We start from the raw sequence: 24,585 nt of genomic DNA, 5'->3' as shown, positions 1-24,585 counted from the left end.
AGGGGGGGGGGTGCCCAAGGGGATTATTTTCATCATATATTTATTACATAAATATATAGTAAAATAGACGAGCAACAATTACCATAAAAATATCTTTCTTTAAAATCCTGACCCAGAACACAACGGGGTGAAAAATCGCACATAACAGACATACTGATTGTCAACGTGGGGCAGGAGTAGGAGCCCCCCAAGTCACCCCTACTGGCCCCACCCCTCCCTGGGGAAGGGACCTACCTCCTTCCCTGTTTCTGGCCACAGCCCCCCTCCCCCCACCCCAGCACCAGCTTCTCATACATTCAGTAGCGCCTGCAAGGAAGTGTCCCCCTCCTCCCACCCAGGAGTTCCCAGGGCAGGAATTACTGTCCCCCTTATGGACGGTGTCTGTGTCACACGCCCTGCCCTCTCCCAGCCCTGTAGACCCGCCACCAGGGGAAGGGGTAGGGGCTCCTCCACCCCCACCCTCCTCAAGTCTGAGCAGGGAGGAGGCTGGATGAGGTATGTGTGTTATGAGTGATGGGAGGGGGAATACTGAGATGGAGAGGCAGGTGGTGGGGGCGGGGTAGTGGTCATGGCTCTGGCACCCCCTTGTCCTGGCCTGGCACCCTCCTCCTAGTCACAGCAGCCCCTCCTCCCACCAACACTGCACCTGCTGCCCCACTCTGCCTGCCCTAGTGCCCCGGGCCAATACTGGGGGAGGCATGCTAAGCACCCACATCAAGGCCATCCCCCTCATTAGCACCAATGGCCCCCAGGAGAGGGCCCTGTCCCTCACTTCCAAAGCAGGGACTGGGACAGCTGCCTCTCTAGAGCAGGTGCGTGGCGCTCCTGAGTCCCCCCGGCTCCTCCCCCACCACGTGTACTTGCTCACACATTCACACAGAGAAACGCACACATACACCCCACGTCACTGAGAGTGGGGGGAGGGGTCGGGGGTTAGGGGGAGGAGTGGGGGATCACAGCTCATATGATTGGGGAGGGGGAGGGGGGATTCCCAAGTGCCTGTAAGGGGCCAAGCCTCTTGAAGGCCTTTTCTCCACCATGGGCATGGCTGAGAATGGGAACGGAGGGGTGGACATGGGGATGGAGGGATGGAGAGAGGGGCAGACAGGTCAGGAATTCCACTGGGCCCCCAGGGGGTGGGTACAAGAGGGCTTATCCATGGGACTGGAGTAATACAGGAATCAGTACCCCAGGAGAGAGAGAGAGGGTAGAGACGGACAAGGACAGCACGGGCAGCCCACGAGCCCACGGGGGAGCGGGCGGGGCAGGCACATGCACAGGTGATGGCAGATGCTCTTCTAGGCCCTCCAGCCCTGTCGGAACACCTGAACGGTGGGGGAAGGACATGCCCTGATGGGCAGCATAGCATTGCCTTCCCGTGTGTGTGCGCGCGCGTGCGTGCGTGCGTGTGTGTGTGTGTGTGTGTGTGTGTGTGAGTGAAGGGGGCTGTGGCAGGCTGAGGGTCAGGGTGGGGTGGCAGGTTCCCCACTGCTTAAGACATTTTTGCCCCAATAGTGCAAAGCGCAGGAAGCCCTGGCACCCCTCCCCCCGTCCCCTGCCCCATTCCCCATGGCTTCCGGGGGCATCTGTGTCCACCCATCCATCCCTGCCGACATGCAGCCCTGAGCCCAGGGCCCTCTGGTCTGCTCCGTCCCTCCCCCACCCTCCCCTCCCTCCACCCTCAGAGGGCTACCTCCTCCCTCCCTCTCTCCCCTGCGGAGTAGGCGATAGCCAAAGGGAGGAGGAGGAGGGCAGCTCACCCAAGTGCAGACCAACAGAGCACTCCTCACCAGGAGGGTGGGAGGTGGCTCAAGCCAAAGTCCCTGAATTAGAGAAAAGAAGAGGGGAAAGGGGTTCCAGGGGCACAGGGGCGGCTGGCCTAAAGAGCTTCAAAGAAAAAAGGAGGAGCACCAACCACCCCCTTCCCCGGGGCTTCGACTAAGTGCCATGTATCTAAGCACCCCCATTCCGGTGCCTGCCTGCCCAGAGGCTGGGATAGTGCATCGAGTGGGAGTGGAAAGGAGGAGGGCAGGGGTTAGAGAGAGCCCAGCAGACAGATGGAAACAGGGGCCCAAGGGGGTGGAGGCTCTGGGAGAAGCTCACGCACACCCCCCCACCCCCCAGGGCAGCAGCATCTGGATCGTAGCTAATACTGCAGGATGTGAGGAGGGCGGGACCTTGAGCCACAGTTTTTCCTGTGTGGGTGCCACGATGCGGAAGGAGCTGGGGGGGGGGGCACAGGGAGAGGCCCCTGGGGCTGGGCACTTGAAAGGGGAGCTGTGCGGGCAGCAGGGCAGGCTGGTGAGGGGCCAGTTGGCATCCAGCGTGAGAGGTAGATGGAACTCAGCGGGCACGAGTGGCAGGGAACAGAGGGAGTACTGGCGCGGGGGTGCCAAAGGGGCACAGAGGGAGGGGCAAGGCAAGGGGGGATGGCCAGGACCCTGTTGGATTAACTCACAGCTCTGATCGGCAGCCCTACCCCTGGGGACCTGGTGTGGGGGGCAGTTCTCTCTGATTTGGGGGAGGAGGGGCAGCTCTCAAAGTGCTTGGGGGTGGGTGGGGTCCTCCCCTCTGGCCAGCCTCAGTTAATAACTTAATATCATCTCTCTATCAATCGCTCGCTCTCTCTTTTCTCTTTTTTATCCTCTGTCTAGTACTTCTTCATTTATCTTCTCTCCGTGCCTGGTTTCCAAAGTGCAGTTAGAATGACTGTAGTTTTTAACCTCCAGGGGAGGGGCCAAGCCAAGCCTTTCCTTGCACCCAGGCGTCTGGGGAAGCAGAGAGGCCCTTAGCCTGGAGGGGGAACCTAGGCCAAGAGACTGGGCGGGGGGCTCTCTCTTGCGTGTGTGTAGGGGGTGAGTTGAGGGCATCCTCCCCCATCCCACATTCCTCCGTCCCCTACGGTCAGGTCAAGATGGCTTGTCCCCTCTTAGCTCTCCCTCAGGTCAAGATGGCTTGTCCCCTCTTAGCTCTCCCTCCCTTCTCCTACCTTCTCGGAGGACGGGGTCCTGGGAACTGCAGGACACGGTCCCCCCCCCCCCCGCCCCCTGACCCCCCCGCCTCCCGCACTGTCCTTTTCATAGCAAGTTCATTTGTTTGCCCTGCCCCAGGGCTGGAGGTTCTGAGGAGGGACGGGGCAATGCGGGGGGGAGGGGGTGTGTGGGGAGCTGAATCTATCCGAGGATGAGAGGGAGGAGAGAAGAGGTGTGGGGGTCTCCCTCAGCCCCCAGATCTGCCCCTTCTCTCCAGGCTCCTCCCCACCAGCTCCGCACACCCTCTGGCCGCCTGAGGCTTTAGACTTCCTGATCCTCAAAGACCTCGAGGAAGAGTGGGGGGAAGAGTTCGGTGGGGCACTCGACTTTCATGTGGAGGAAGCGGCTGGCGTGGCAGGCCCCGATCATGCGGAGGTCAGTCACCTTCATCAGCAGCTTGGGCCAGAAGTGCGGAATGTTGTGTTTGCGGTGGTTGACGTAATGCTCGAACGCCAGCAGGTACGCCTCCTGACTCTTCTCGATCTTGTCCACACACAGCAGGCCCGAGCGATCTGCGGGGAAGTAGGGGCAGGCGGGTGAGTGGGCGGAGGGGGGCAGAGGCAGAGAGGCTGGGGGAGAGGGAAGAAAAACACATTCTGGGCAAGTGGAGGGGCAACCACAGCGCAGAGGGAGGGGACCAGGGGGTGGAGGGGCAGGTAAAGAGGACAGAGGGCAAGAGGTAGGCCTGGAAAGAGAGGAGACCTGGAGACAGGGCAGGGCTAGTGCAGAGAGATGGCGGGGGGGCGGAGAGCAATACAGAGGGAGTTAGGGGCAAGGAGCAGGGACTGAGAACAGAGGAGGGATGGGGGAGAGAAGGTGGATGGGAACAGAGTAGGGGATGGGGGAGACAGAGAGCAGGCGGGGGCAGAGAGAACAAATGAAGCCAGGACAGGAGGAGAGCAGGGACTTGGAGGTAAGAGATGGGCCTGGATATCAGAACGGAGGGGGGATGGGTGACAGAGCAGGGGACCAGGGACAAAGGGTGGGCCTGGGGACAGAGAGGTAGCTTTGTGGAGCAGAGAGACCACAGGGTTAAAGAAGGGAGCGTGACAGGCCCAGGGGCCAGCCAAACTCTGGGCCCCTGGAAGCTCTTGAGCCCTCCCAGCCAGGCCTCGGTACCTGTTGACATTAGCAGCACAGCCTGCAGCAGAGCCACTTCCGTGTCATCCAAGTTAAAGGCAGAGAGTGACTTGCCCAGTTCAAAGATGGCATCGGAGACGACACCCAGGCCGCCATTCTTGAGCTGCTCCCGCTTGACAGCCATCTCCCCGCTCAGTGTCAGGGTGTCGCTCTCGGGGTCATAGCGGACAGCCGCCCGTAGGGACATGATCTCCATGCAGCACCCCTTCAGGAGGATGATCTGGTCTTCGCAAGGCAGCTGCAGAACCACAGGGACACTCAGCAGGCCCCTCCCCATAAGCATCCCCCGCGGGTGCCCCCTGGGAGCCGCAAGGCCACCACCGGCCAGGAACGTGTGTGCTCTGAACAGCTCCCTTGCAATGAGCGATGGATCTGCCCCGTTTCATTAAGCCTCCCAACTACGCCTCTGCGTTAGGTCGCGTCAGTACCTCCGTGCCCACCGCAGAAGAGCAAAGGGAGGTATAGGGAGTTAGGCCACGTGGCCAAGGTCACAAGCCAGCAGGGCAGCCTGTTCCCAGAGTTTGTGCTCTTTAAAGTAAGGAGAACTTCCAGAGTCAGGATGGCTGCGTAGACTTTGGGGGAGACAGGAAGGGACGGGCTGGGGAGGCTGGGCCCGTGGGGCCTGTTGGTTCTTTAGGGATCAGCTCACCCTGTGCGTGCGTGTGCATGCGTGCGTGCGTGTGTGCGTTGGGTGTGTTGACCTACAGGAATTGCTCCCCATCCAGAGAGCTTCAGATGAGCACGAGCTGGGAATGGGTGACCTGGGGAGCAGCCCGAGGTTTCCCTCCAGCGTGGCACCGTGTCTCTCCTCCCATCTGGCACTCACCTCAGAGAACATGGGCAGTTTTTTGGCAAAGTCCACCACGCGGGTGATGGCCGGGGTGATGATCTTGGTAAACTCGCTGAAGGCCTCAAGGTCCACCTTGTCTCCGTCCGGCATGGAGACGATGGGTGACTGGCCAATGTCATCAGGCTAGAGGGAGAGATGGGGGTCAGCTGGGGCTGCAGACCCCCTCCCCTTTCAACCTCTCACCGAGGCTCCCTGGCCACCAGGGGGAGCTCCAAGGCAGCTTGGGGAAGCGGGGCCACTAGCACCTGGGGACAGCTGTGTCCCAACCCAGGCCTAAGGCTTCTCCCATCTTGGGGGGTAGAGAACACACCAGCGCCAGAGCTCCCAAGTTGGCTAATAATCGCAAGGATCATAATAGCAGCAGAGGTAATGTCTTAACAATAGAATCTAGATTTATTGAATATTTAACACGTAACTAGGCATTAAGTCATGTGTTTTACACATACTATCTCATTTAATCCTCACCATGACTTATCACCATTAGTTGATGCTATACTTATCATCATTTCACAGTTGAGGAAACTGAGACAGACTGCAGCTAAGTAATAAGCCCAAGGTCATGTGGCTAGTAAGTGGCAGAACCAGGGTTTGAACCCGGGCAGTCTGATCCCCGACAAGTTACACACACACGTGCTTGGCATCAGAGCCAGTGCTCCTAAGAGCATACTGTTCCACACACTGACACACTCCACCAGGAGTTTTCTGCCTTCCCCACCAGACACAACCAACTATCCATCTCCTCCCAAGCTGACCGTTTACTTGGCACTCAATTTTGCCGGGGCCTAAAACAATGCCCAGCACCCAAGAGGTACCCCAAAATACTGCTACATGACTGTGTCCTCACCCTTCCTCCCAGTCACTGTGGGCAGGAAAAAGAGGAGCGCTCACCTCCGTTCACTGGAAATTCGATGAGGAGGGCAAGGCCCTGCCCTCATGGAGCTCCCAGTCAGATGGAAAAGGCAGGACCCTGATAGCAGCGACACATACACGGGTGTACGAATCAGCACTGTCAAGTTGTGGAGACTATCAGCCTTGGCTCAGACTAAACTCAGAAGGCTTTCTAGAGGAGGCAAGACTCTGAGTTCACTCTCCTCTCCTGGCTACCTCGCTGCTGCTCCCCCGTGCTCCCTCTCCCCTTACCAGGAATTTCCGCCTCTGTTTCCAATGGCTGCCCTGGGCATTTGTGCTGCGATGGGCCTCCGTGGCAACGTGGATCAGGTCCCACTCTTCGGGAGTGGGCTCTGGTCGCTGCTGCAGTGATCGGATCATCTCCTCCTTCCGCCGCCGCTCCCGGTTTTGCTCAATCAGCTTGCGTTTGGCCACCCGCTTCGAATCATCTAGAACCACTGGCAACAACAGACAGACACGAGGCCCTTGGCATGGCACACTCCGTAACCCACTCAGAAACCACTCTTCCCGGTAGGCCAAGAGAGGCTAAGTGACTTCCCCAATCACCTGGCAGTCGGGTGGCACAACATGGATCGTGAATGATCGCTGGGGCCACACCAACTCCAATTTGGGCCGACCCAGAGGAATACCATGTTCTGATCTGAAGGGTTATGGTGACAGTAGTTACTAGAAGACTGTGCCATCCAATCCCTAGCTAATGAAAAATGCCCTCTCTCACCCAGAAGTGGGGTGCCTTCGCCAGCAGTCAGAGACACTGTGCCCTGGGGGGATACTCAGGACTTATTTCTACCCAACAACTCTAAGGCCCTGGAGTGGTAAAAGGCAGGTAGGCACTGGGGCGCATGCCCAGAGCCCAGAGTGGGATCCTGTTTCCTTTTCTTCAGGGATGAGGCCAGCAGGGACCAAGATCCTGAACATTCATTCTGCCACCAGCCTGACCCAGACTGTCCCTCTGCCCTGTGGGTACCTGGAAGGGAGCTGCCATGTCTGAACGCACCCCCCACCTCACAGCTGCCTGGCCCGCTTCCCCCACCCATCCCCTTACAGTCCATGGCCATGCCCACAGCGATGCACTTCTTGAAGCGGCACAGCTGGCACTGATTGCGGGTGATCTTGTCAATGACACAACAGCTGTCATATTTGCACGAGTAGGTGGGGTGGAGGTTCTTCTGGATTGTGCGGCGAAAGAAGCCCTAGAGTTGGGGGAGGGCAGGGAGACGGAGCATGTTGTGATCACAATCCTCCCTTCCTGAATCAACCGTGCAGTTCTCTGGGGTGGCGGGGGCGGGCTGGGGAACTAGTGAGGGAACCTGGCATCCTCTCAACACAGCAAGCCCAGCATCACTGGGCTCTGCCAGGACTTAGAAATACACATCCTCAGCCCCCCAGCTGCCTAGGGGCCGGGGTACATGGGTAGTGGTGGTGGCAGAGTTAAGGATGGTGACCGCAGTTAGGAGATTTGAGCCTGGGATGGTGTGAGGTGCTAAGAGGCCTGAAGGAATAGCCGCTTTGGACACCAATTAATACCTGATTTTCCATCTTGTAAAACAACACTGGCCCCCAAACCATTCTCATACATGCTGCCTGTTGCCCATGCAGGTGGAATTCATGAAATGGGGGGCGGGGGGTCAAAAAGTCAAGAAAAGGCATTGGGTATGAACTCTATTAGCATGAAAAGAATATTTTCAATTTTATAGAGAGAGTTTAGTCTTTGCTTTAAAGGAAAAACCTCAAGACTCAAGATGGCAGTAATAATATGAAGAGCTAATGTCTGGTGCATACTTACTATGTGTCGGGCACTTATAAGCCTTTTCTTTCCTGTATCATCACATTTAACGCTCATGTCAACCCTGTGAGGTAGGAACTGTTATTATCTCCATTTTCCCGACTAAGAAACTGCAGCTTGGAGAGATTAAGCACTTTGCTCCAAGTCATATGGCTAAATGGGCAGCAGAGACTCAGAACTGGACCTGAGGTATAAGACACAAGGTCTGAGCTCTCAGATTTTGGGGTGCAATTAAAATCACCTTGGGTAGCCATCAAAAATACAGACTCTTGGGCCTCACACTAGACCTACAACATCAGGCTCTCTAGGAGTGGGAAGGCATCTCTGTCCTTTCAGGATGCCCCACTGGGACTCGGGTGTCCTTGAGGGTGAGGTTCCTTGTTCCATATTACACGGCTGGCATTGCTTGCAGGAACACTGCTAGGGGACTCTATATCCCTGGTGGTCTTGGTCTGATTGACACCAGGAAAGAGAGGTACTTGAAGCCTTGACATATTCTTAAAGCTTTCTGTTTCTTGAAAGGTCTTACGTTGTCAGGAAGTGATGATCCTGGAAAAACCATGTAGGCTGAAATGTCCAAAGTGGGATCTAATTAAGCCTCCCCAAGTCACAGACCCCCTCTGCCCAGGGAGACTCTGCCATCCTCTTCTCTGGGCTCCACCATGCCCCCCCAGCACTGGTTCTCACCCTTTCAGCTGCAGTGGAAGCAATCCAAGGCAGATTCCACCACAAAAGATTCTGATTGAGTAGGGGTGGGATGAGGCCTTGGGATCTGCACTTAACAAGTACTGCAGGTGGTCCAGGAACTACATTTTGAGAACCACTGATGTTGCTTTTAACTGATGTCAGTCTTTGTCTGGTAGGCTGTGAGCAACTTGAGGGAAGGGCATATACTGCACGTCTCACACTTCATACATTGAATGGATGGATGAAAGCAGACATTTATTGAGTGCTTCTTTTGTACTTGGCACTGTTTTAAGTACTCTATGTGCATTATCTCATTTAATTCTTCTAGCAACTCTATGAAGTAGGTAGTATGTTTATCCCCATTTTATAGATGAAGAAACTGAGGCTCAGAGAGATTAGGCATCTTACCTGAGTGGCAGAGCAGGGATTATGAATGAACAAATGAATGAATGAATGAATAAGAGAAGAGAAATGAGGATATAACACGTGGGCTTTAGCTTACATGTTTACAGAGCTGTCTGTTGTGCCAGGTGCTGAGGAACTTAAAGGGAATGTGATGGAGGGGGGCGGTGCTCAGGTGGTGGAAGAGGGGCAGGAGCTGGCTGGTCCATACCTTGCAGCCCTCACAAGTGATGCAGCGGTAGTGATAACCGGTTGCCTTGTCCCCACACACGACACACTGCTCGTCTTTGTCCAGGTAACTAGGGATATACCCTGGGAGGGAGGAAGGGAGGCAGGCAGGCATAGCTTGGGTCCCCAGCAGAGAGGCTCCTACACTTTCTCCATACCCCCCCCCCAGCTTTTCCTTCCTGGCCCATCCCCTAGCCCAGCCTCCCTGAAGGGTTCTCTGTCTCCAGGTATAATCCCGGAGACACATCAGAGGTCACCTTGTCCATCCCCTTCCCTAAGAATATGGAGAATCCAGTTCTTCTGACTGCCCCATTCAGGGTTTTCCTCTTGCTGCATGCCAGGGGCAGGGGATACGCGAGAAGGAGAAGCAAATGTCAGAGCAGCTCATCTTGGGGACCTTGGGCAAGGGGGTTATGGGGGAAGGGAAGAGGCCCTTCCTGACCTAATCCATCCTCAAAGGCTGGAGCGTGCCCCACATCACCCCTCTCACCCCAGACAAGTCCATCCCACGCTCTCCAGGAGGCTCTCCCCATGGGACACAGGAACTGCTGGTACAGGCCAGGCTCACCTGACATGCTGGTTTTCAGGGAACATTGGCCGTTCTTTCTTTTTCGCTTTCCATCTGGTGACCTGGCACTGGATAGGGGCAAAGTGGGCCGAATCAGAGAGCAGTCCTTGGGCAGCCCCCTTTCTCATCCAATAGGCTGAGTCATCCCCCAGGCCTGACTCCCTCCTTCTTGTGCCCTCATCCTACCTCCCGCCCCCAGGTCAACTGACAAAACTGAGAAGGGTCCAACTATCTGGAAGCTTTGGGGCGAGAGATAAAGGGCTTGGCTAGGGCACAAGCATGTTCTATAGGGCCCCAACACACACACACACACACACACACACACACACACACACACACACGAGCACGCCCATAATCTATAAGATAGCCACATATTTAAGCCTTCAGTACATGACACTTATGCAGAAAGAATCTTCAGGATATGCTTAAAGCTATATAACCTTTAGAATACACACAAATATGTGCAACATAAGACCAGCACACACGAACAACAATGCTGCCTTCAGTATAAACCCAAGCACGGTAAATAAGCAGCAGGCTCTACTATCTATATCTATGCAACTTTCAAGGCTTTCTCAAATGTGTTATATGACCTCTAGGTTATGCCCACATGTTACACAACCCTCTAGACGGGCACCTAATAATACCATGCCCCTCCCCCCAGTGAACATGTGACTTGATTTCCAGGTCATGCACACACGCTAAATAACCACAGTGGGACTTCCCTGGTGGCGCAGTGGTTAGGAGTCTGCCTGCCAACGCAGGGGACATGGGTTCTAGCCCTGGTCCGGGAAGATCCCACATGCCGTGGAGCAACTAAGCCCGTGCACCACAACTACTGAGCCTGCGCTCTAGAGCCCGCGAGCCACAACTACGGAAGCCTGCGTGCCCGCCACAGCTACTGAGCCCACATGCCGCAACTACTGAGGCCGCGTGCTACAACTACTGAAGCCCGCGCGCCTAGAGCCTGTGCTCTGCAACAAGAGAAGCCACTGCAATGAGAAGTCCACGCACCGCGACGAAGAGTAGCCCCCGCTCGCCACAACTAGAGAAAGCCCGCGCGCAGCAACGAAGACCCAACACCAGCCAAAAATTAAAAAATAAAAATAAAAATAAAATAAATAACCACAGTGGACCACTAGAAACTAGACCCAAGAATATGAGAAAACGATGGGAGTCCCAGAGCCGCCCAGTCCATGGCCTCCCTTTAACAGAGCAGCAAACCTACGCCCCACTTGTGCCTGGTGACACTGTGGCTGGAGTCAGAGCCAGGACAAGGACGCTGGGTCCCTCCAAGTAAGGTATTAGCAACCCTCAGCCACCGCACACATGTTGCCAGCCCCTCCACATACATGTTACATAACCTCGGCACACACAGGTTACATAAGCTTTCTACATGCATGCACGGATTGTATAACCTCCCACACTCACCCTGTGTGTGGCATTTTGCAGGGTCCTCCCCCCCACCCCCACCCGCCTGGGGCCTGATGCGGCTCCCAACACACTGACACAGTGACCTTGGCCAGGGTCACAGCCACAGACAACGCTGTGTTCCACACGCCCTGGGGATTACCCCTGTCTGATGTCTACAACAGTTGGAGGGTCGGGTCTCCCTCCTGCCTCTGGAGGGGTGGTTGTGGGGGGAACTCCCCGGCCACCTAGGCCCCAGTCGGGCTGGCAGTGTTCAGCAATTAACTAGATTCACAGCCTCTGGGTGCAGTCCCAGGGACAGCCACAAGGTGGCGCAGGGACATGGGGGAGGGGAGGCAGACAGGGGAGGGGCTGCAGTCCTGGGGGACCAGAAACTGGCATTCCCGCCTTTCTCAGAGTTAGCAGCAGACTTTCCCAGACCCACAGAAGTCTGGGCAGGGAGGTACAGAAGCTGTAAGTGAGAGCTATGCAATGACAGGCTAAATCTTTTTCAGAGCCCCCTGGGGGGGGGGATTGGCGGAGGGGATACCCCCATTGCCCTACCCAGCTGCCAGCCCCATCCACTTCCTCTACCCCTCCAGGGACCCAGTCTTGGGCCCCAGGGCTTCGCTGGGCCAGGCCTCCGGCCTCCTGGCTCAGGATCTGGTCTCCTAGGCAACGGCCACACTACTCCCCAGAGCACCCCCTCCCCCACCCTCTCCCTGGCCATAGGCACAGGCTGTACCCAGCTCCCAGGGCACCACGCCAACTGAGACTGAGCTCTGTGCCACTTGGAGCCGATGGGAGAGGCAGAGACCCTCTGGGCTCCTGAAGCACAATGCAGATCATAGGTAACCCACCCTAGTTGTGTGTGCAGGGCTGATGCCTCCTCCACGTGGGAGCGAAACCTTCATAGCTGGCATTCACTTTCACTTCCTGGGAGGAGCCCCATGGCAATGTCCGCCCTTGCCCATGAACAAGGAAGAGCCTGTGAGGCTCCCAATAGGTTCCAAATATAAGCGTGAGCTGTGACCAACAGGTACCGGTGCATGTGCCCTGAAGTGTATGTCACATGCACCATGGCTTCTGGACCACACGCTGGTGGTCAGAAGTGAACAGGCTGGTAGGGAGAGGAGGGAAATGGCAAGGCTTGGATTCCACATGCTCAGGTGAGGGTGGCTGAGGCGACGCTGGGGGGCATTTGAGACTCCCAGCACAGTCAAGGGAGGGGCCACGTGCCTGCTGCCTGTAATTACTCTGCTCTGCATCACCTCCCCCTTTCAAAATGGGCATCTTTCCATTGAGGTGCCTAATTCCCTGCCGCATGGGAACATGACCTCATCTCCTGGGCAAAGGTAGGCAGCAGGCTTGCTGGCCTCATGCCCATCCCCCCAGAGGTGCTTAAAAGGCCCAAGCTCCACTCTCGGGGCCAGCCAGGTGACCCTTCCTGTTGCCTAGGAGTTGGCATGACCTAGTTGCCAGACCCATTACCTGTTCTCCTCTGGGTCTGACCCACACTCCACCTTGCTTGGCTTCTGTTCCATTCACTTTAATTCCATCCAGGATGCCCTCCAGCACGCCAAGAGACTGGGGTGGGCACACTGGCCCCCCCGGCACGCCCACAGGCCACCCACCCCCCGCCACCCAGGCCCTAGGGCCCAGCACCCATGGTGCCCGCCTCAGCACTTGGCCTTTCACACCATGCCCTGCGCCCCAAGGGGGGCGGGCGGTGAGAGGGGCCAGGGAGTGGCAGGCAGTGGGGTTGGGGGGGAAGCCGGGTCTGTGGGGGGGTCCTGGGCTGGGGGAGTAGCTTCGGAATCTTGTCCTGTCCGGAGGTCCCTGCAGAGAGAGGAAAGAGGCAGGGATAAGGCGGCGCCATGGTGGGGCTAGGTGAATAGGATTCCTTTGGTGCCAACATTTTGGGGCTCACAACGAGATGGTGGTAGTCATGGAGGGCAGGCACAGGGAGAGGACCAGGACACAGGACAACCCTTCAGATCAACAGACAGCAGGCAAGACTGGAGAGCCACATCCTGATCCCCAGACATGGAAAGGGATGGAGGGAGAGAATGAGGTCATCCATGTACCTTGTCTCAGTCCTCGCATTCAATCAAGTGCCTGGCCCTTAACATACGTCTACTAAACATCAGCTATTGTTACCACCCCCCAGTTTCCCTAAAACTCATCAGTATTACAGGGCAAGAGGCCACCAGAGATGAGCAGCTTCAGCCCAGGCATGGGGGGGTACTGGTGAAGGAAGTGTGGTTTGTGGGGACAGCATGCAGGGATCCTGAATGCCCACATGGGTGCCTTCATGGAGAGGGACATGGAAAATAGTAGGGAGCCGACCTCCCGGGCTGCTGGATCGGTTACGACTCCCCAATCCCGGCCCCCCAAGGAGCTTCCCATCCAAGGTCCCAAATCACACTTCCCAGTCTGACGATCAGACTTCCCAGTTGGTTTAGCTGAGCTATACCACCCACCAGGATGGCAAGAGGAGAGGAAAGGAAACTAACCCGTGTTAATGGAATAGAGAATATAGGCCCTCTGGTATCAGAACTTCACAGGTGAGGAAACAAAGCCTCAGAAAGCCTGACCATTCACTCGAGTTGGCACAGCTAGTAAGCAGCCTGCCTCCAACGCTTGCCTTGTCCTGCTGCTACCTGGGCTCCAGGGCAGTGCCAACCTGGGCCAACCATTCCCCCCACGCTGCTCCGCTGACCCCAGACTGCAGACCCGAGGCTCCGCGTCTGCACACACAAGGCAGGTGTGGGCAAGGGAGAGGGGACAAAAGGTGCAGCTCTCCGCACACAACCTCCATCGAGAGAGTACTTGCCCCTGGGCCCCCGGGGCCCCCCGCCCCACCCCCAGGAACTGATAAGGAGCCAGGGTGGGAGGGGAAAGGAGAGATAAGTCAGGCCATTGGGCAGGGTGGGACAGGGCTGGACCATGGGACAGGGCCTCTGCACCCAGGCAAGTCCCCATCCTGGGGAGCAGGGCAGTAGTACAGAAGGGTGGCCTACTCTGCTTTCGATGCCCCCGCAGACCAGAACTGGGCACTGGGGGCTGGACAGGAGACATGTGGTGGAGGGGTGCGAGCAGGGAGCCTTAGCCCAGGGAGCCGTCAAGAAAGTAGGTCAAGTTTTTCTTGGCTTGCGGAGAAATTCCTGTTATAAATTTATAATGGCGTAGCCAGCCCTAAGGGGTGGAGATGGGGGGGAGAAGGAGTGGGTGGGGATGCCCAGAGCCTGGGCATAGGGGCCTGCCGCTCTCCGCCTGAGCAGTGAGGGGCTGAGGGCCGAGGCAGGCGTGGGCCTTGGGATGGACAATAGAGGGCTATTTTCTGTCGCCTCTGTTTCCACTTCTATCTGCGCCCAGTGCAGCTTCCTCTGGTCAGTCTGTCTGTATCTGAATGTCTCTCTCTCTCTGGGTCTGGGTGTCTCCCTGTCTCCCCCTCCCCCCAGGACTGTGCCTCGGTGCTTGGCACACCCTGGCTGCGGTGCTGCCCCCGCCCGTCTCCTGCCCACCTGGCATACTGCCACCACTTGTTTACAGAAGCTGGAAAAATCCACTCGCCAGCCTGAGGCCCGAGTGCCCCCGGGGAGGGAAGGAGGCAGGCACAGGAGTAGGCATGCTGAGAGAGGGGCAGCCCTGCGAGCAGGCCCTGGAGGCAGGTGAAGGGAGCCGGGGTGGGTGGGAATGGGTATCAGAGGCTGTGGGCCGGACCGGGCGGGGGGCACCGGTGGCAGGGCATGGCACGGGCAGCTCCTGCCCCAGGCCATAGCTCTGGAGGACCCCTCCCCCTGACTTCTGCCACTGCCAGTTGCTACAGGGCACACCTGGGGCAGTGCCAACCTAAGCCACCATGTTTGTTTTCCCTTCCCCCGACCCAGCCTGGCCTTAACTCCAAGTGTGGCTGGGCATTGCCAAGGGCTTGCACGTGCCTGCTGCTGGGGGTGGAGTGAGGAGGCCCCCACTCGGCCCCACCTCTGTGCTGAGCCGAACGGTGCCTGATGCCACCCCGGCTCCACTGAGCCCCTGGTAGTGGGCGGAGAAGCAAGGTCCTGCCCTCACTGCTCAGGGCACCCTTGCCTGGCACCTAGCAAGAGGCTGGAACCCCTGGGGAGTCCCCGTCATCTCTCTGGGGACATACCTGGGCCTCTGAGGCGACAGAGCAGGCAGAGGGCCCAGCATGCGGTGAGGCACATAGCACATGAGCCTGTGTCAGCTGTGGGCAGAAAAAAGTCAGTGGGGCAGGGGGGCGGGGCAGAGATACCCATGCTGAAGGGCAGCCTCTCTCCCCTCCTCCTGGAGTCCTGCTCCACTCCCCCAGTGCCTGCCTGGCACATCCCCTGCAGAGGAAGAGGCTCAGCATCCCTCCAAGAGGCAGAGGGCTGGAGCCGTGGAGCTCTGAGACCAGGCTGGACAGCCGGCAGGCAAGGCCCACCTGTTGGCTGGCCTGGCCACCCACTCCCTCTTTGTCAGATAAGAGATGCCTGGTGACAGTGTGGGCAAGGTGCCCGCGGAGGGGGAAGCATTTCATTAAGCTTAAGTGCTTCTGCAATGGGGGGACTGAGACAAGAGGCCAATGCGGCATCCATGGGCACCATGCCATGTTCCTGCTGCTGGACTGTCCCACTCCACGGTCCTGTGGACCCAAGGGACTCCCCGGAAGGACTCCTGGGGCTGCCAGAGGGGACTCTCTGCCCCAGAATCCAGCCCCCAATTCTGTACCCACCACTCTCCTGAGTGTCTGCTCTTGGCTTTGGCCGCACCTGTCAGGGCCCGTGAACTTTGTCCTTCATGCTCTAAGGAAAGCCCAGCCCTCCTCCTTGCCAACCACAGAGGGAAAGACTCACATATAGAGAGGGGGGCTGAGAAAACGGGAGAAAGAGAAGCAGAGGGGTGAAAGGGACGATGGGGGGAGGTGGAAGAAGGATGAGGAGGGGCGAGAACAAAGAGATGGGCAGGGATGGGGGCAGAGGCAAGGATGACAGTGAAGTCTAGGGAGAGGAAGAAAGGCAGCAAGGAGATGCGAGTGGAGAGAGAAGGGTGAGGGAGAGAAGAGGACAGAGAAGGGAAGGAGAGACAAAGGCAGAAAGGTAACAAAGAAAGATGGGTGGGGGGGTGCTTCATGCCCCGCCTAAGTCCCACCTCATGGAGGCTGGGGGGAGGGGAGAAGAGAAATGGTTTCCACGGTGACAGCTGGTTCTTGGTGGCCTGGCATGTGGGCTATTAATAGTGCTGTGGGGAGATTCACACCTCCCTCTCCCCTTCCCCTTTGCCTGCTGCTAGGGTGTGGGGAGGGACTTCTCCCCCACTCCCAATGATCTGGCACTGACGCCCTGAATCCACACCACGGGGGCCAAGAAGGGTGGCCAGGTGGCCACTGTAGCCCAAACACACACACACACACACACACACACACACACACACACACACACACGGGCATGCACAGGCAAACACAGGCATCTGTGTGCAGACACTGCTGCCTGTGCCAGCGTGGGCTCCCATGGACAGCCACAAACACCAACAGCCCCGGGAGTCTGGAGATGGTGGAGGCTGCGGCAGCAACACAGGCACCCAGGTTGAGGGGTAGATGCCTCTCAGGGCTGGGGCCTCTTCCTCCTCTCCCAGATCCCCCCGCTCCCCACCCCCCGTTCTATTCTCAGGTATGGACTGAAGGGGACTGCCCCACCCAACTCCCTGTTATCCTAGTGCCAGGAGAGAGAGGAGGGGTGAAGGCGGGAAGGGAGGTACTATTTGGCAGGTGTGACATGGCAAAGGAGTACACAGACACAGGCACCAGCTTGGCAAGCGTGGCGGGGTGGGGGGGCGGGGGGGCAGGGGGTGAGGCGGCACTCTTTGGTGGGCTCTCGCTGGGCCCCCATGAGATGGGATTCTGGAGCTTAAGGGCAGTGACCCTTAAGTCTGATCTCCTAGCCACTGTGGGGCCTTGGAGGCTAGAGAATGGGAGATGGGGTTGGGGGATATAAAATAAGGGGGAGATAGGTTACTTAAACAAAAGGATCCTCTCCTCCAAAAGAATAGAACAGGAAATTCCCCCCTGCAGGTCACAGACAGAAAGACATAAACAGTAGCCTTGACTTGGGCCAGGTGCCCAGTATTAACATTAAAGACTGTGCTTCCCGCCCAACCCCACCATAACCTCACCCACCTGCTGCTCTCCTGTCCCTCCTCCCACACCAGGCCAGCTCCGGTCAGGCACTAAGGTGGGCGCCCAAGTCTAGGGCTCACCTCCATCCCCCCCACGCCTACTGACGATGATTGTGCCCACATCCATGCTCAAGAGCTCAGCCCCCTCCCTGTCAACCCACAGAACTTCGTGCCACCTGCCCCAGTGCCCCCCAGAAATGGAGGGGGAGATCCAAAGAGCCAAGAAGGCAGAGTCAGGAGCACCCACAAGCTGGGCATACTCTCCCTGCCCTCCCCCCAGCAGCCAGTGGGTAATCGGAGCTGGGAGGTGGGGCAGCTGAAGGCTGGAGGCCTGAATGTCACAGGGCCAAGGCACCCGCTGCAGATGGCATCGGGGCACAGGGCTTGGGGTCCTCCCTCCCCCACTCCCCTCTTCCAAGGAGGAGGCTGCAGAGAGGAGTCTGCGAGCCCTGGGAGCACGCCCAGGAGGGAAGGGAATGGTGGAGGGGAAAGGAAAAGCAGGGATGTTCTCCCAGGCACCCCAGAGAGGCGGGAGATAGCCCCCACCCAAGCAGAACTGGCCGAGGCGGAGAGGCGGGGGGAGAGGGACGAAGAGAGAAGGGGGGAGAGAGAAACCGGGAGAGGGAGGGAGGGAATGGGGAGAGAGAGAGGAGGAGGGGGGAGAGAGAGAGATTGAAAATTGTGTGTGTGTGTCTGTGTGTGAGAGAGAGAGAGAGAGAGAGAGGGTGAAAATTGTGTGTGTGTGTGTGTGTGTGTGTGTGAGAGAGAGGGAGAGAGAGGGAGAGAGAGAGAGAGAGAGAGGGAGGGAGGGAGGGTGGGAGGGAGGGGAGCGCATACGAGTGAGCAAGGGAGAGAGAGCAGGGGAGAGCGAGCAAGTAAATGCAGCTGAGTCTCCCGCACACACACGGACACGTGCAGACACACACACTCACCCCGCATGCGCAGAGCCTCGGGCTCTGGGTACCCCATTCCAGCAGATATTCAGAGCCCTCCCCAGCCCACACATGCACAAAACACGCATACATGGATTGCGCGCACAACACACCCACTCACTGATGTGTACAAAGACGCTGATAGCCACCAAAGCCTCAGGTCCCGTTCCCCTTCCCTCGCCCACGCCCCACGCGCCTGGGTAAAAGAGAAAATGAAACAGGCAGCTAAGGCTCTAGGAGCCAAGAGCTCATCTCTTCCTTACAAGAGGAAGAGAGGAGGAAGAAGAGGGCTGGGGGCTGGGTCCAATCACGCTGCTCTTTGCCACTGCTGGACGTGTGGCTGTGCCTTTGGCCCTAAACTTTAACCCCAGTCCCCAGTGCTGGGTGCCAACCTCCAAAGCCGGGGACCAAGGATAGCATTTTCTGGGCACCAGTAAGTTCCATCTTGCTGCCCTTGTCTACCCAGAGAACTTCTGACCCCTCCCTCTGGACCACCTCACACAATGGCATGCAAGCGGGAGGTCCCCTTTGGTGCCCCAGCCTTGGCCTGCCAGGGAGGAAGGCAGGCAACACCATATGCCTGAAAACCACATGCTCCCCTCCCTCCACCAGCCCCAGATGCCTCTGTGAGAGACTGAGAACTGCCTCTGGTTCCAAGCAGTGTGTGTATCCGCACCCTGGAGCGTTCCAGGCCTTGGGAGGAGAGGAGAATCCACTGGCGTTGTTTGCCGTGCCAGGATGCAATACCGACTGACCACAGGTGTCACCCCACATTATGTTATTTACCCTCACTCTGCGTGAGGTGGGCATCACTGTCTCCAGATTATGAAAACCTAGGCCCAGAGTCAGCAACTGGCAAATGGTGAAAACCCAGCCTCCAACTCTCAGCCAGCGCTCTTCTCACCATGGTCATGCTTGCCATCCTCCCCAAGAGGCACAAAAGTCCCCCAAGCACCTTTACAGCCATGAGAATCAGGGTTGAGATTAGCTCCCTACTCCAGAGGCTCTCCAGTGGCCCATCACAAGGCATATCCCCACTACTGTCCTGGGGGAGCTGCATAAAAGGGATTTGGGGGAGAGAGGAGTCTTCTCACCAGCCACACAGAGGAAAGGTGGTAACCCAGGACAGACCCTGGATCTCGAGGTGCCACGCCTAACACCCTCCTTATTCACTGCCACCATCCTCCACACGAATGCCCCCTCCATGCAGGGGTGGGGAATCTGTCAGCCAGGGCTGGGTCCTGGTTGATTGATCAATGGTAAGTAGCTGAGATGCTGGGTCCCCAGGAGAGAGGAAGGGTGCCGTACTCTACTCATAAGAAAGGAGCGGGGGGGTGTGGAGAGAGCCTGCTTTCCTTGTTTTTTCTCTCCCCCATCCCCAGCGCTCAAACTTGTCCTAACCAGAGATGCAGTGATGGCCAAACATTCATGCATTTGCCCCTAACTGCGGAGGGGAGGTGTGTCCCAGGCTGAGATGTCAACAGCTCCATTTAAGAAGTAGCTAAAAGGTGACGATCAGAGGAGGGCGAGGCAGAGGGGCTCCAGGCTGCACAAACTCATGGGGGAGAGAGAGGGGACATGGAGGAGGAGGAGGAGGCTGGAGATTAGGGACCCACTATCCCTACCACCCCCCATCCCCATCCCATTCCTGTGATGTCCAGGAGATCCAATTCTCCACCAAGCTTCTCCAAGAAGTGACCTACAGACTTCCTCGTTGTAACAGCTAACACATACAGTGCTTGTTATGCACCAGGGACTTTTAAAAGCATTTTATATATTCTGATGCCTCTAATCCTCAAAAAGCTGAATGAGGTAGGTATTATCATCCTCAATTCACAGACAAGGCAAGTGCGAGGTTAAATCACTTGCCCAAGATTATACAACCCACAAGTGGCAGAGCTGAGATTCAAACCCAGGCAATCTAGCTCCAATATATATATCTCCCTGCTTTTAACCATTACAGCATATCACCTGCCTGAGGAACACTATCTTGTTCTTTCATCCAGCTATGTGTTCCCCGTGACCCAGCCTCAGTTTCCCTTTCAGTAGCAGCCATGGATTCTCTATGGTAGAATCCCTACCAGTGCCTCCTCATCCATGGTCTAGGCCACAGCTAGAGGGGAGCATGGCCAGAAACGGTAGATGCCCCCTGCTCAAACTCCCTCTCTGGAAGACTTGCCACTCTGGGCTGGAGGGCCAGCCCATGGGAGAGGGCCTCACACAGCCCCACACAAAGTCTGGGCAGAACCAGGCCTCTGAGGCTGGGCAATGCAGACACAGCTGTTGGGCATCTCTGAGGTGGGTCTCAGCTGCCAGGGGTGTGGAGAAAGGCCACTGTGAGTCCTGCCAAAGACCCAGCTCAGCCGGGTCCTGCCAACTCCTGCCACTGCCCCCGGGGGGCGATTATTTTCCAGCGGGTCAGTGCGGAGCAAGCCCCCTCACCGGCCAGTTTGGGAGCTAGCTAGCCATGGCCAGCACACCCAGGCCTTCCACCCAGCTGGTGTCCCCTGCCTGGGCCTGCCAGCCTGAGAGGTCAGCGTGGGCAGTGGCCGACCCCCTTTCCTTCTCCCACCCCCCGCTCCCAGCCCCCCAAACTCGCTGGCTGCAGCTGCAGTACTGAGGAAGTGCAGGATGTCCTGAGCAGCCAGCTGAGCCCCCTGCCCCCCACCCCAACCTCCCGCTGACCCCAGAGGCAGGGCAGGCGGGCCGAGGGGCGGGGTTTGAGTATTAACAACTGGAGAAGAATGAAGAGCATCACCACCCGTTCCCAGCGCTGAGAAAGGAGGCTGTGGCAGAAACGGAGACCAGAACAGGGGTTGACGGGGGCAGGGACAGGTGAGAGTTACAGACTAGCAGAGAAACGAGGAGGGAGGAGACACAGCGGAGACAGAGCATTGGAGCGAAATTCCAAGTCAAAAATACACATCACTCACCCAGACACTCACCAACTTACTGCCTCCTACGGGAGGCTTCCAAGTTTAGACAGGAGGGCAGAGGTGGGTAAAGGGGCCAGACTCACGGTTGGAGGCAGGAACTCAGCTGGGGGCCCGTGAGCATCCCCAGGAATGGTTCAAACAACCCCAGCAGGGGCGGCTAGGTTGCTTATTTGCTTTTGAGGTGGGGATAGAGGCTGCTTCCTAGGAGCCACGTCTCCCCAAGACCCCCCTTCCCCCAGCAGCCAGGATCATCCCCGCTCCTGAAGTCACTGAACACTGCTTCAGGTCCATGACTTGGCCCTCTAGAACTCCCCTACCCCCTACTCTCTTTGCTCTAATTTCTCTGTCCCTCAAAAAAAAAACGAACCTCAAAAAAGAAGACAGGAGGAAGCTTGAGGGGAAAAGTCTATGACTGTATGTGCATCTAGGGGCGTGCCTGACTGCACAGCTACACTGTGTGTATCCAGAGTTGTAGACCTGTGACCGTGTGGTCCTGAGCCTTGTAAATGCCTTCTGCACCTGAGTCCCTGGGACTGTGTGCAAATGAGTGTACCTGTGTCTGGAGTTCCCACAGTCAATCAATTAACAAGTATTTACAGAGCACTTCCTATGCTAGGCTCTGGGTGGGATCCAGAGCAATTCCAGAGATTCTCCCAGGTCTCAAGGAGCTCACCATCTGGGGGAGGGGGGAGATGACAAGCGAAAGAGACGGAAAATGTTACCGTGAATGCATGCCTTACACCATTATGGGAGCAGGGGTTTTATGGTATACAGAACCTCAGAGAGCCACAGTAAGAGTCCAGGAAAATACTTGTTGCTAAGTTGTGTATCCGTGTGTTGATGTGTAACTGCATTTGCGTTTGACTGAGTGACAGCGACTGTTACGGCAAGGAGATGATGCCTGTGTGACTGGGCTCATGCGAGCACGTGTGTGCCTGTGAGTGACAGGGTCTTTTGTAATGTGTGGCGGTGTGCAATTGCTCTGTGTTCATGCAAGCGTGCGATAGTGACTTTTCCTGTGTGGGTGACAGCAACTCCTCCTTGTTGTGTGTGACAGCATCTCCGTGTGACCCTGTGCATGGGTATGTGCATGGGTTGGTCTCCCTGCTCTTGATCTCCCGTGGGTGTGTCCCACCCCTCTGAGCTCCCCTGTGCAGCGGCAGCCAGCCTCTTCCCTTGTCCCCATGTGGGTGTGTCCAGCAGCTCCTGTCCTTGAATCCGCCTGGGTGTCCCTGGGTGTGCATGTGGCTGTCTATGTGGGCATGTCTGTGTGTCTGCATGTCACGTTTGCTTCCCCCCTCACCTTGGACAACAGCCCCCTTCATCCCTTCCCCCTCCTGGGACCAGAGCCAGCACTGAGAGGTGGGCTCCCATCTTACTGACTTTCCTTCTGCGACCTCCACCCATGGAAACGCGTGGCTCTCTCCACTGCCCCTATCATCCCCCACCCCGCAGGCTTTTCCTTCACACTGGACTAGGGAAGGCCCCAGGCAGAGAAGGGGCACCAAGAGACACGTTGCAAGGGGAGGGAAACGGGTGCCACACACAACATGGGTCCATTCCTCCCTCTCTTCCCTAACCGCCCTAGCTTGCAACTCCCCTAGTCATCTAGGAACCCTCAGATACACCCCCCGCCCCGCACACACACACACCCCCAACCAGTCGCGTTTTTGCAATTAGGAGTTTTGCAACCAGAGAGCCATGTTCAATTGGGGAGGCGGGTGAGGGGGGGGGGACTTCCTCCTCCCGGGGCCAGTGCAAGCCCACCCCCCACCCCACTCCTACCGCCCTCCGCAGCTGGAGGCGGCTTTGCAAAGGCCACTCGGCCTCGGCCTGGGAGGCTAGGGGTGGGAGCTGGGGGGGCAGGCCTCCGGCGCACCGTAAACAAACCGCGGCGCGGCGGGCGGGGGAGCTCCGGCGGCCGGCAGCGGGGCCGGGCCCGGGAATGCGCAGCGGACCGGCCGGACAGAGGCCGGGCGGGCCCTCGAGGGGGAGGCCCGGACGCCATCTCCGCCGGCGAACCCCGGGGCCCACCGACCTCCCAGCAACGCCTCTCTTCCCCAGGGCGTAAGTTGCAAGCTCCCGGCCAGTGACAGGGTCACCAGGGTGTCCGCGAAAGCTGAGGCTGGCAGCGAGTACCGCTCGGGCGCCCCCAGCCCGCCTGGGAGCTGGCCAGAGAGCCCCGCGGCTTTGCATAATCAATCGCAGTGCATTTGCATATTAATGCCCCCTCGCTCCCTCCCCCTTACCTCGGCGTGGCGCGCTGGACCGGGCTGGGCAGCGACGCGGGGGTCTCAGCGCCCCGTGCCGGGGGCGTCCATGGGGGGCCGGTGGGGCCCGGGCCGCCCGCCTCCTGCGCCCGGGTGTGAGTGCGAGTGAGCGCGGGGGGGGGCGGGGGGCGAGTGTGGCGGCCCCGCGGCTCCTCCGGCAGAGGCGGCGGCCGCTCTTGGCTCCTCCCTCCCCCGCCCCGCTCTGGCTGGGGCTCGGGCTCTGCGCGCCCGGCCGGCTCTCGGCTGCTCCCTGCAGGCCGCCTAACCGCCGCCGCCGCCGCCGCCGCCGGCCCCCGCCTCCCGCCCCCAGCCCCCCGCCCCCCGCCGCGCCCTGGGACCCCGGCCAGCCGCCCCTCGGCCGCCTCTGCCCCCGCCCCGCCCGCACTTGCCCGCCCCACTCCAGGCGTCTCCGGCGGGAGTGGTACTTGGTGACATATTTTGGAAGAAATGTCATTTAGAAAATAGCCTTCCCTTGCTGGAAGAATTGCAGGGTTGGGGGAGATGCACCACGGGGATGGAGAAGGGCTTATCGGTGAGCCGCCTGCACCTTAGAAGTCGAGGGGGGGGAAAGTCTAAATACCAAACCCCAGGAGGTTTAGAGTTTGTTTTGAGTTCGGGTCCCTTCTCTGCCAGTAACTCACTGTGTGACCTTGAACAAATCACCACCGCTCTAGGTGGCAGAGCTTCCTCAACCTTAAAATTGGAGGATTGTGCACGGTTACCCCTGAGGTCCTTTTAACTTCAATCATCCTGTGTTTTTAATCCTTTTGGAGGTATGCTTCCCCATAACCTCCCTTGCAGGCTCATTTCTAACATCATTACCTGATCCACTGCCTCCTCTTTCAAATGTCACCCTCCTCCAGTATAGGCTTTTTCTATTCACTGTCACCAGTCATTTCCTCAACAATCTGGTTCTCTTGCTGAGCTGGGGAGGGGGTAAGGCTTGCCCTACCCCATCAACCCTCAGCTTCACAGAGGTGGTTTTTCCTCCCATGTTTGCCCACCCCCAATCCAAATGTACAGGGCCAGTCTAAGGAGGAGGGTGGGCAGTGTAAAAATGGATCCCCTTCCCCAAAGGAGAGGTCTCCATCATGCCAGCCCCACCCCTCACACACACACACTCACACACACACACACACACACACACACTCACACACACACCTGCATTCATGGACATAAAACCAACCCAGTGACGCCAGATCCTTTCATCTCAGGATCTCCCAGCGCCAGGCAGAGCCCTAATTACCCCAGCACCCCC

At 57.9% G+C, this 24,585-nt stretch overlaps 2 protein-coding genes across 6 annotated transcripts in view; one reads left to right on the top strand and one right to left on the bottom strand.

Annotated features, from left to right (window-relative positions):
* Nucleotides 1–23: 23 nt before the first annotated feature.
* THRA (thyroid hormone receptor alpha) lies at nucleotides 24–23,473 on the bottom strand. 2 transcript variants are annotated; one of them, XM_059047441.2, is made up of 9 exons: nucleotides 23,307–23,463; nucleotides 12,504–12,851; nucleotides 9,603–9,670; nucleotides 9,018–9,118; nucleotides 6,977–7,124; nucleotides 6,163–6,368; nucleotides 4,999–5,145; nucleotides 4,152–4,410; nucleotides 24–3,544 (listed from the first exon to the last, which is right to left on the bottom strand). In XM_059047441.2, the coding sequence occupies exons 2-9, from the start codon at nucleotides 12,554–12,556 to the stop codon at nucleotides 3,294–3,296; spliced, it is 1,233 nt and encodes a 410-aa protein (XP_058903424.1). In that variant the 5' UTR covers nucleotides 12,557–12,851; nucleotides 23,307–23,463; the 3' UTR covers nucleotides 24–3,293. The 2 variants fall into 2 exon arrangements, with proteins under 2 accessions (XP_058903424.1, XP_066877764.1); XM_067021663.1 differs by lacking the exon at nucleotides 12,504–12,851 and having other exon boundaries at nucleotides 23,307–23,473.
* Nucleotides 22,967–24,585, top strand: part of MED24 (mediator complex subunit 24) — a 33,606-nt gene continuing 31,987 nt past the window's right edge. For 2 of the 4 annotated variants that reach the window (XM_067021660.1, XM_067021659.1), the window contains exon 1: nucleotides 22,967–23,124. The gene's annotated coding sequence lies outside the window, so the exon portion shown is untranslated. The remainder of the gene's footprint in view (nucleotides 23,125–24,585) is intronic. The other 2 variants (XM_067021657.1, XM_067021661.1) reach the window with 2 other exon arrangements.

Source organism: Kogia breviceps, chromosome 19 (assembly GCF_026419965.1).
Source record: "Kogia breviceps isolate mKogBre1 chromosome 19, mKogBre1 haplotype 1, whole genome shotgun sequence".
In the NCBI taxonomy this organism is placed as follows: Eukaryota; Metazoa; Chordata; class Mammalia; order Artiodactyla; family Physeteridae; genus Kogia; species Kogia breviceps.
This window is presented reverse-complemented; position numbering and strand designations above follow the sequence as displayed.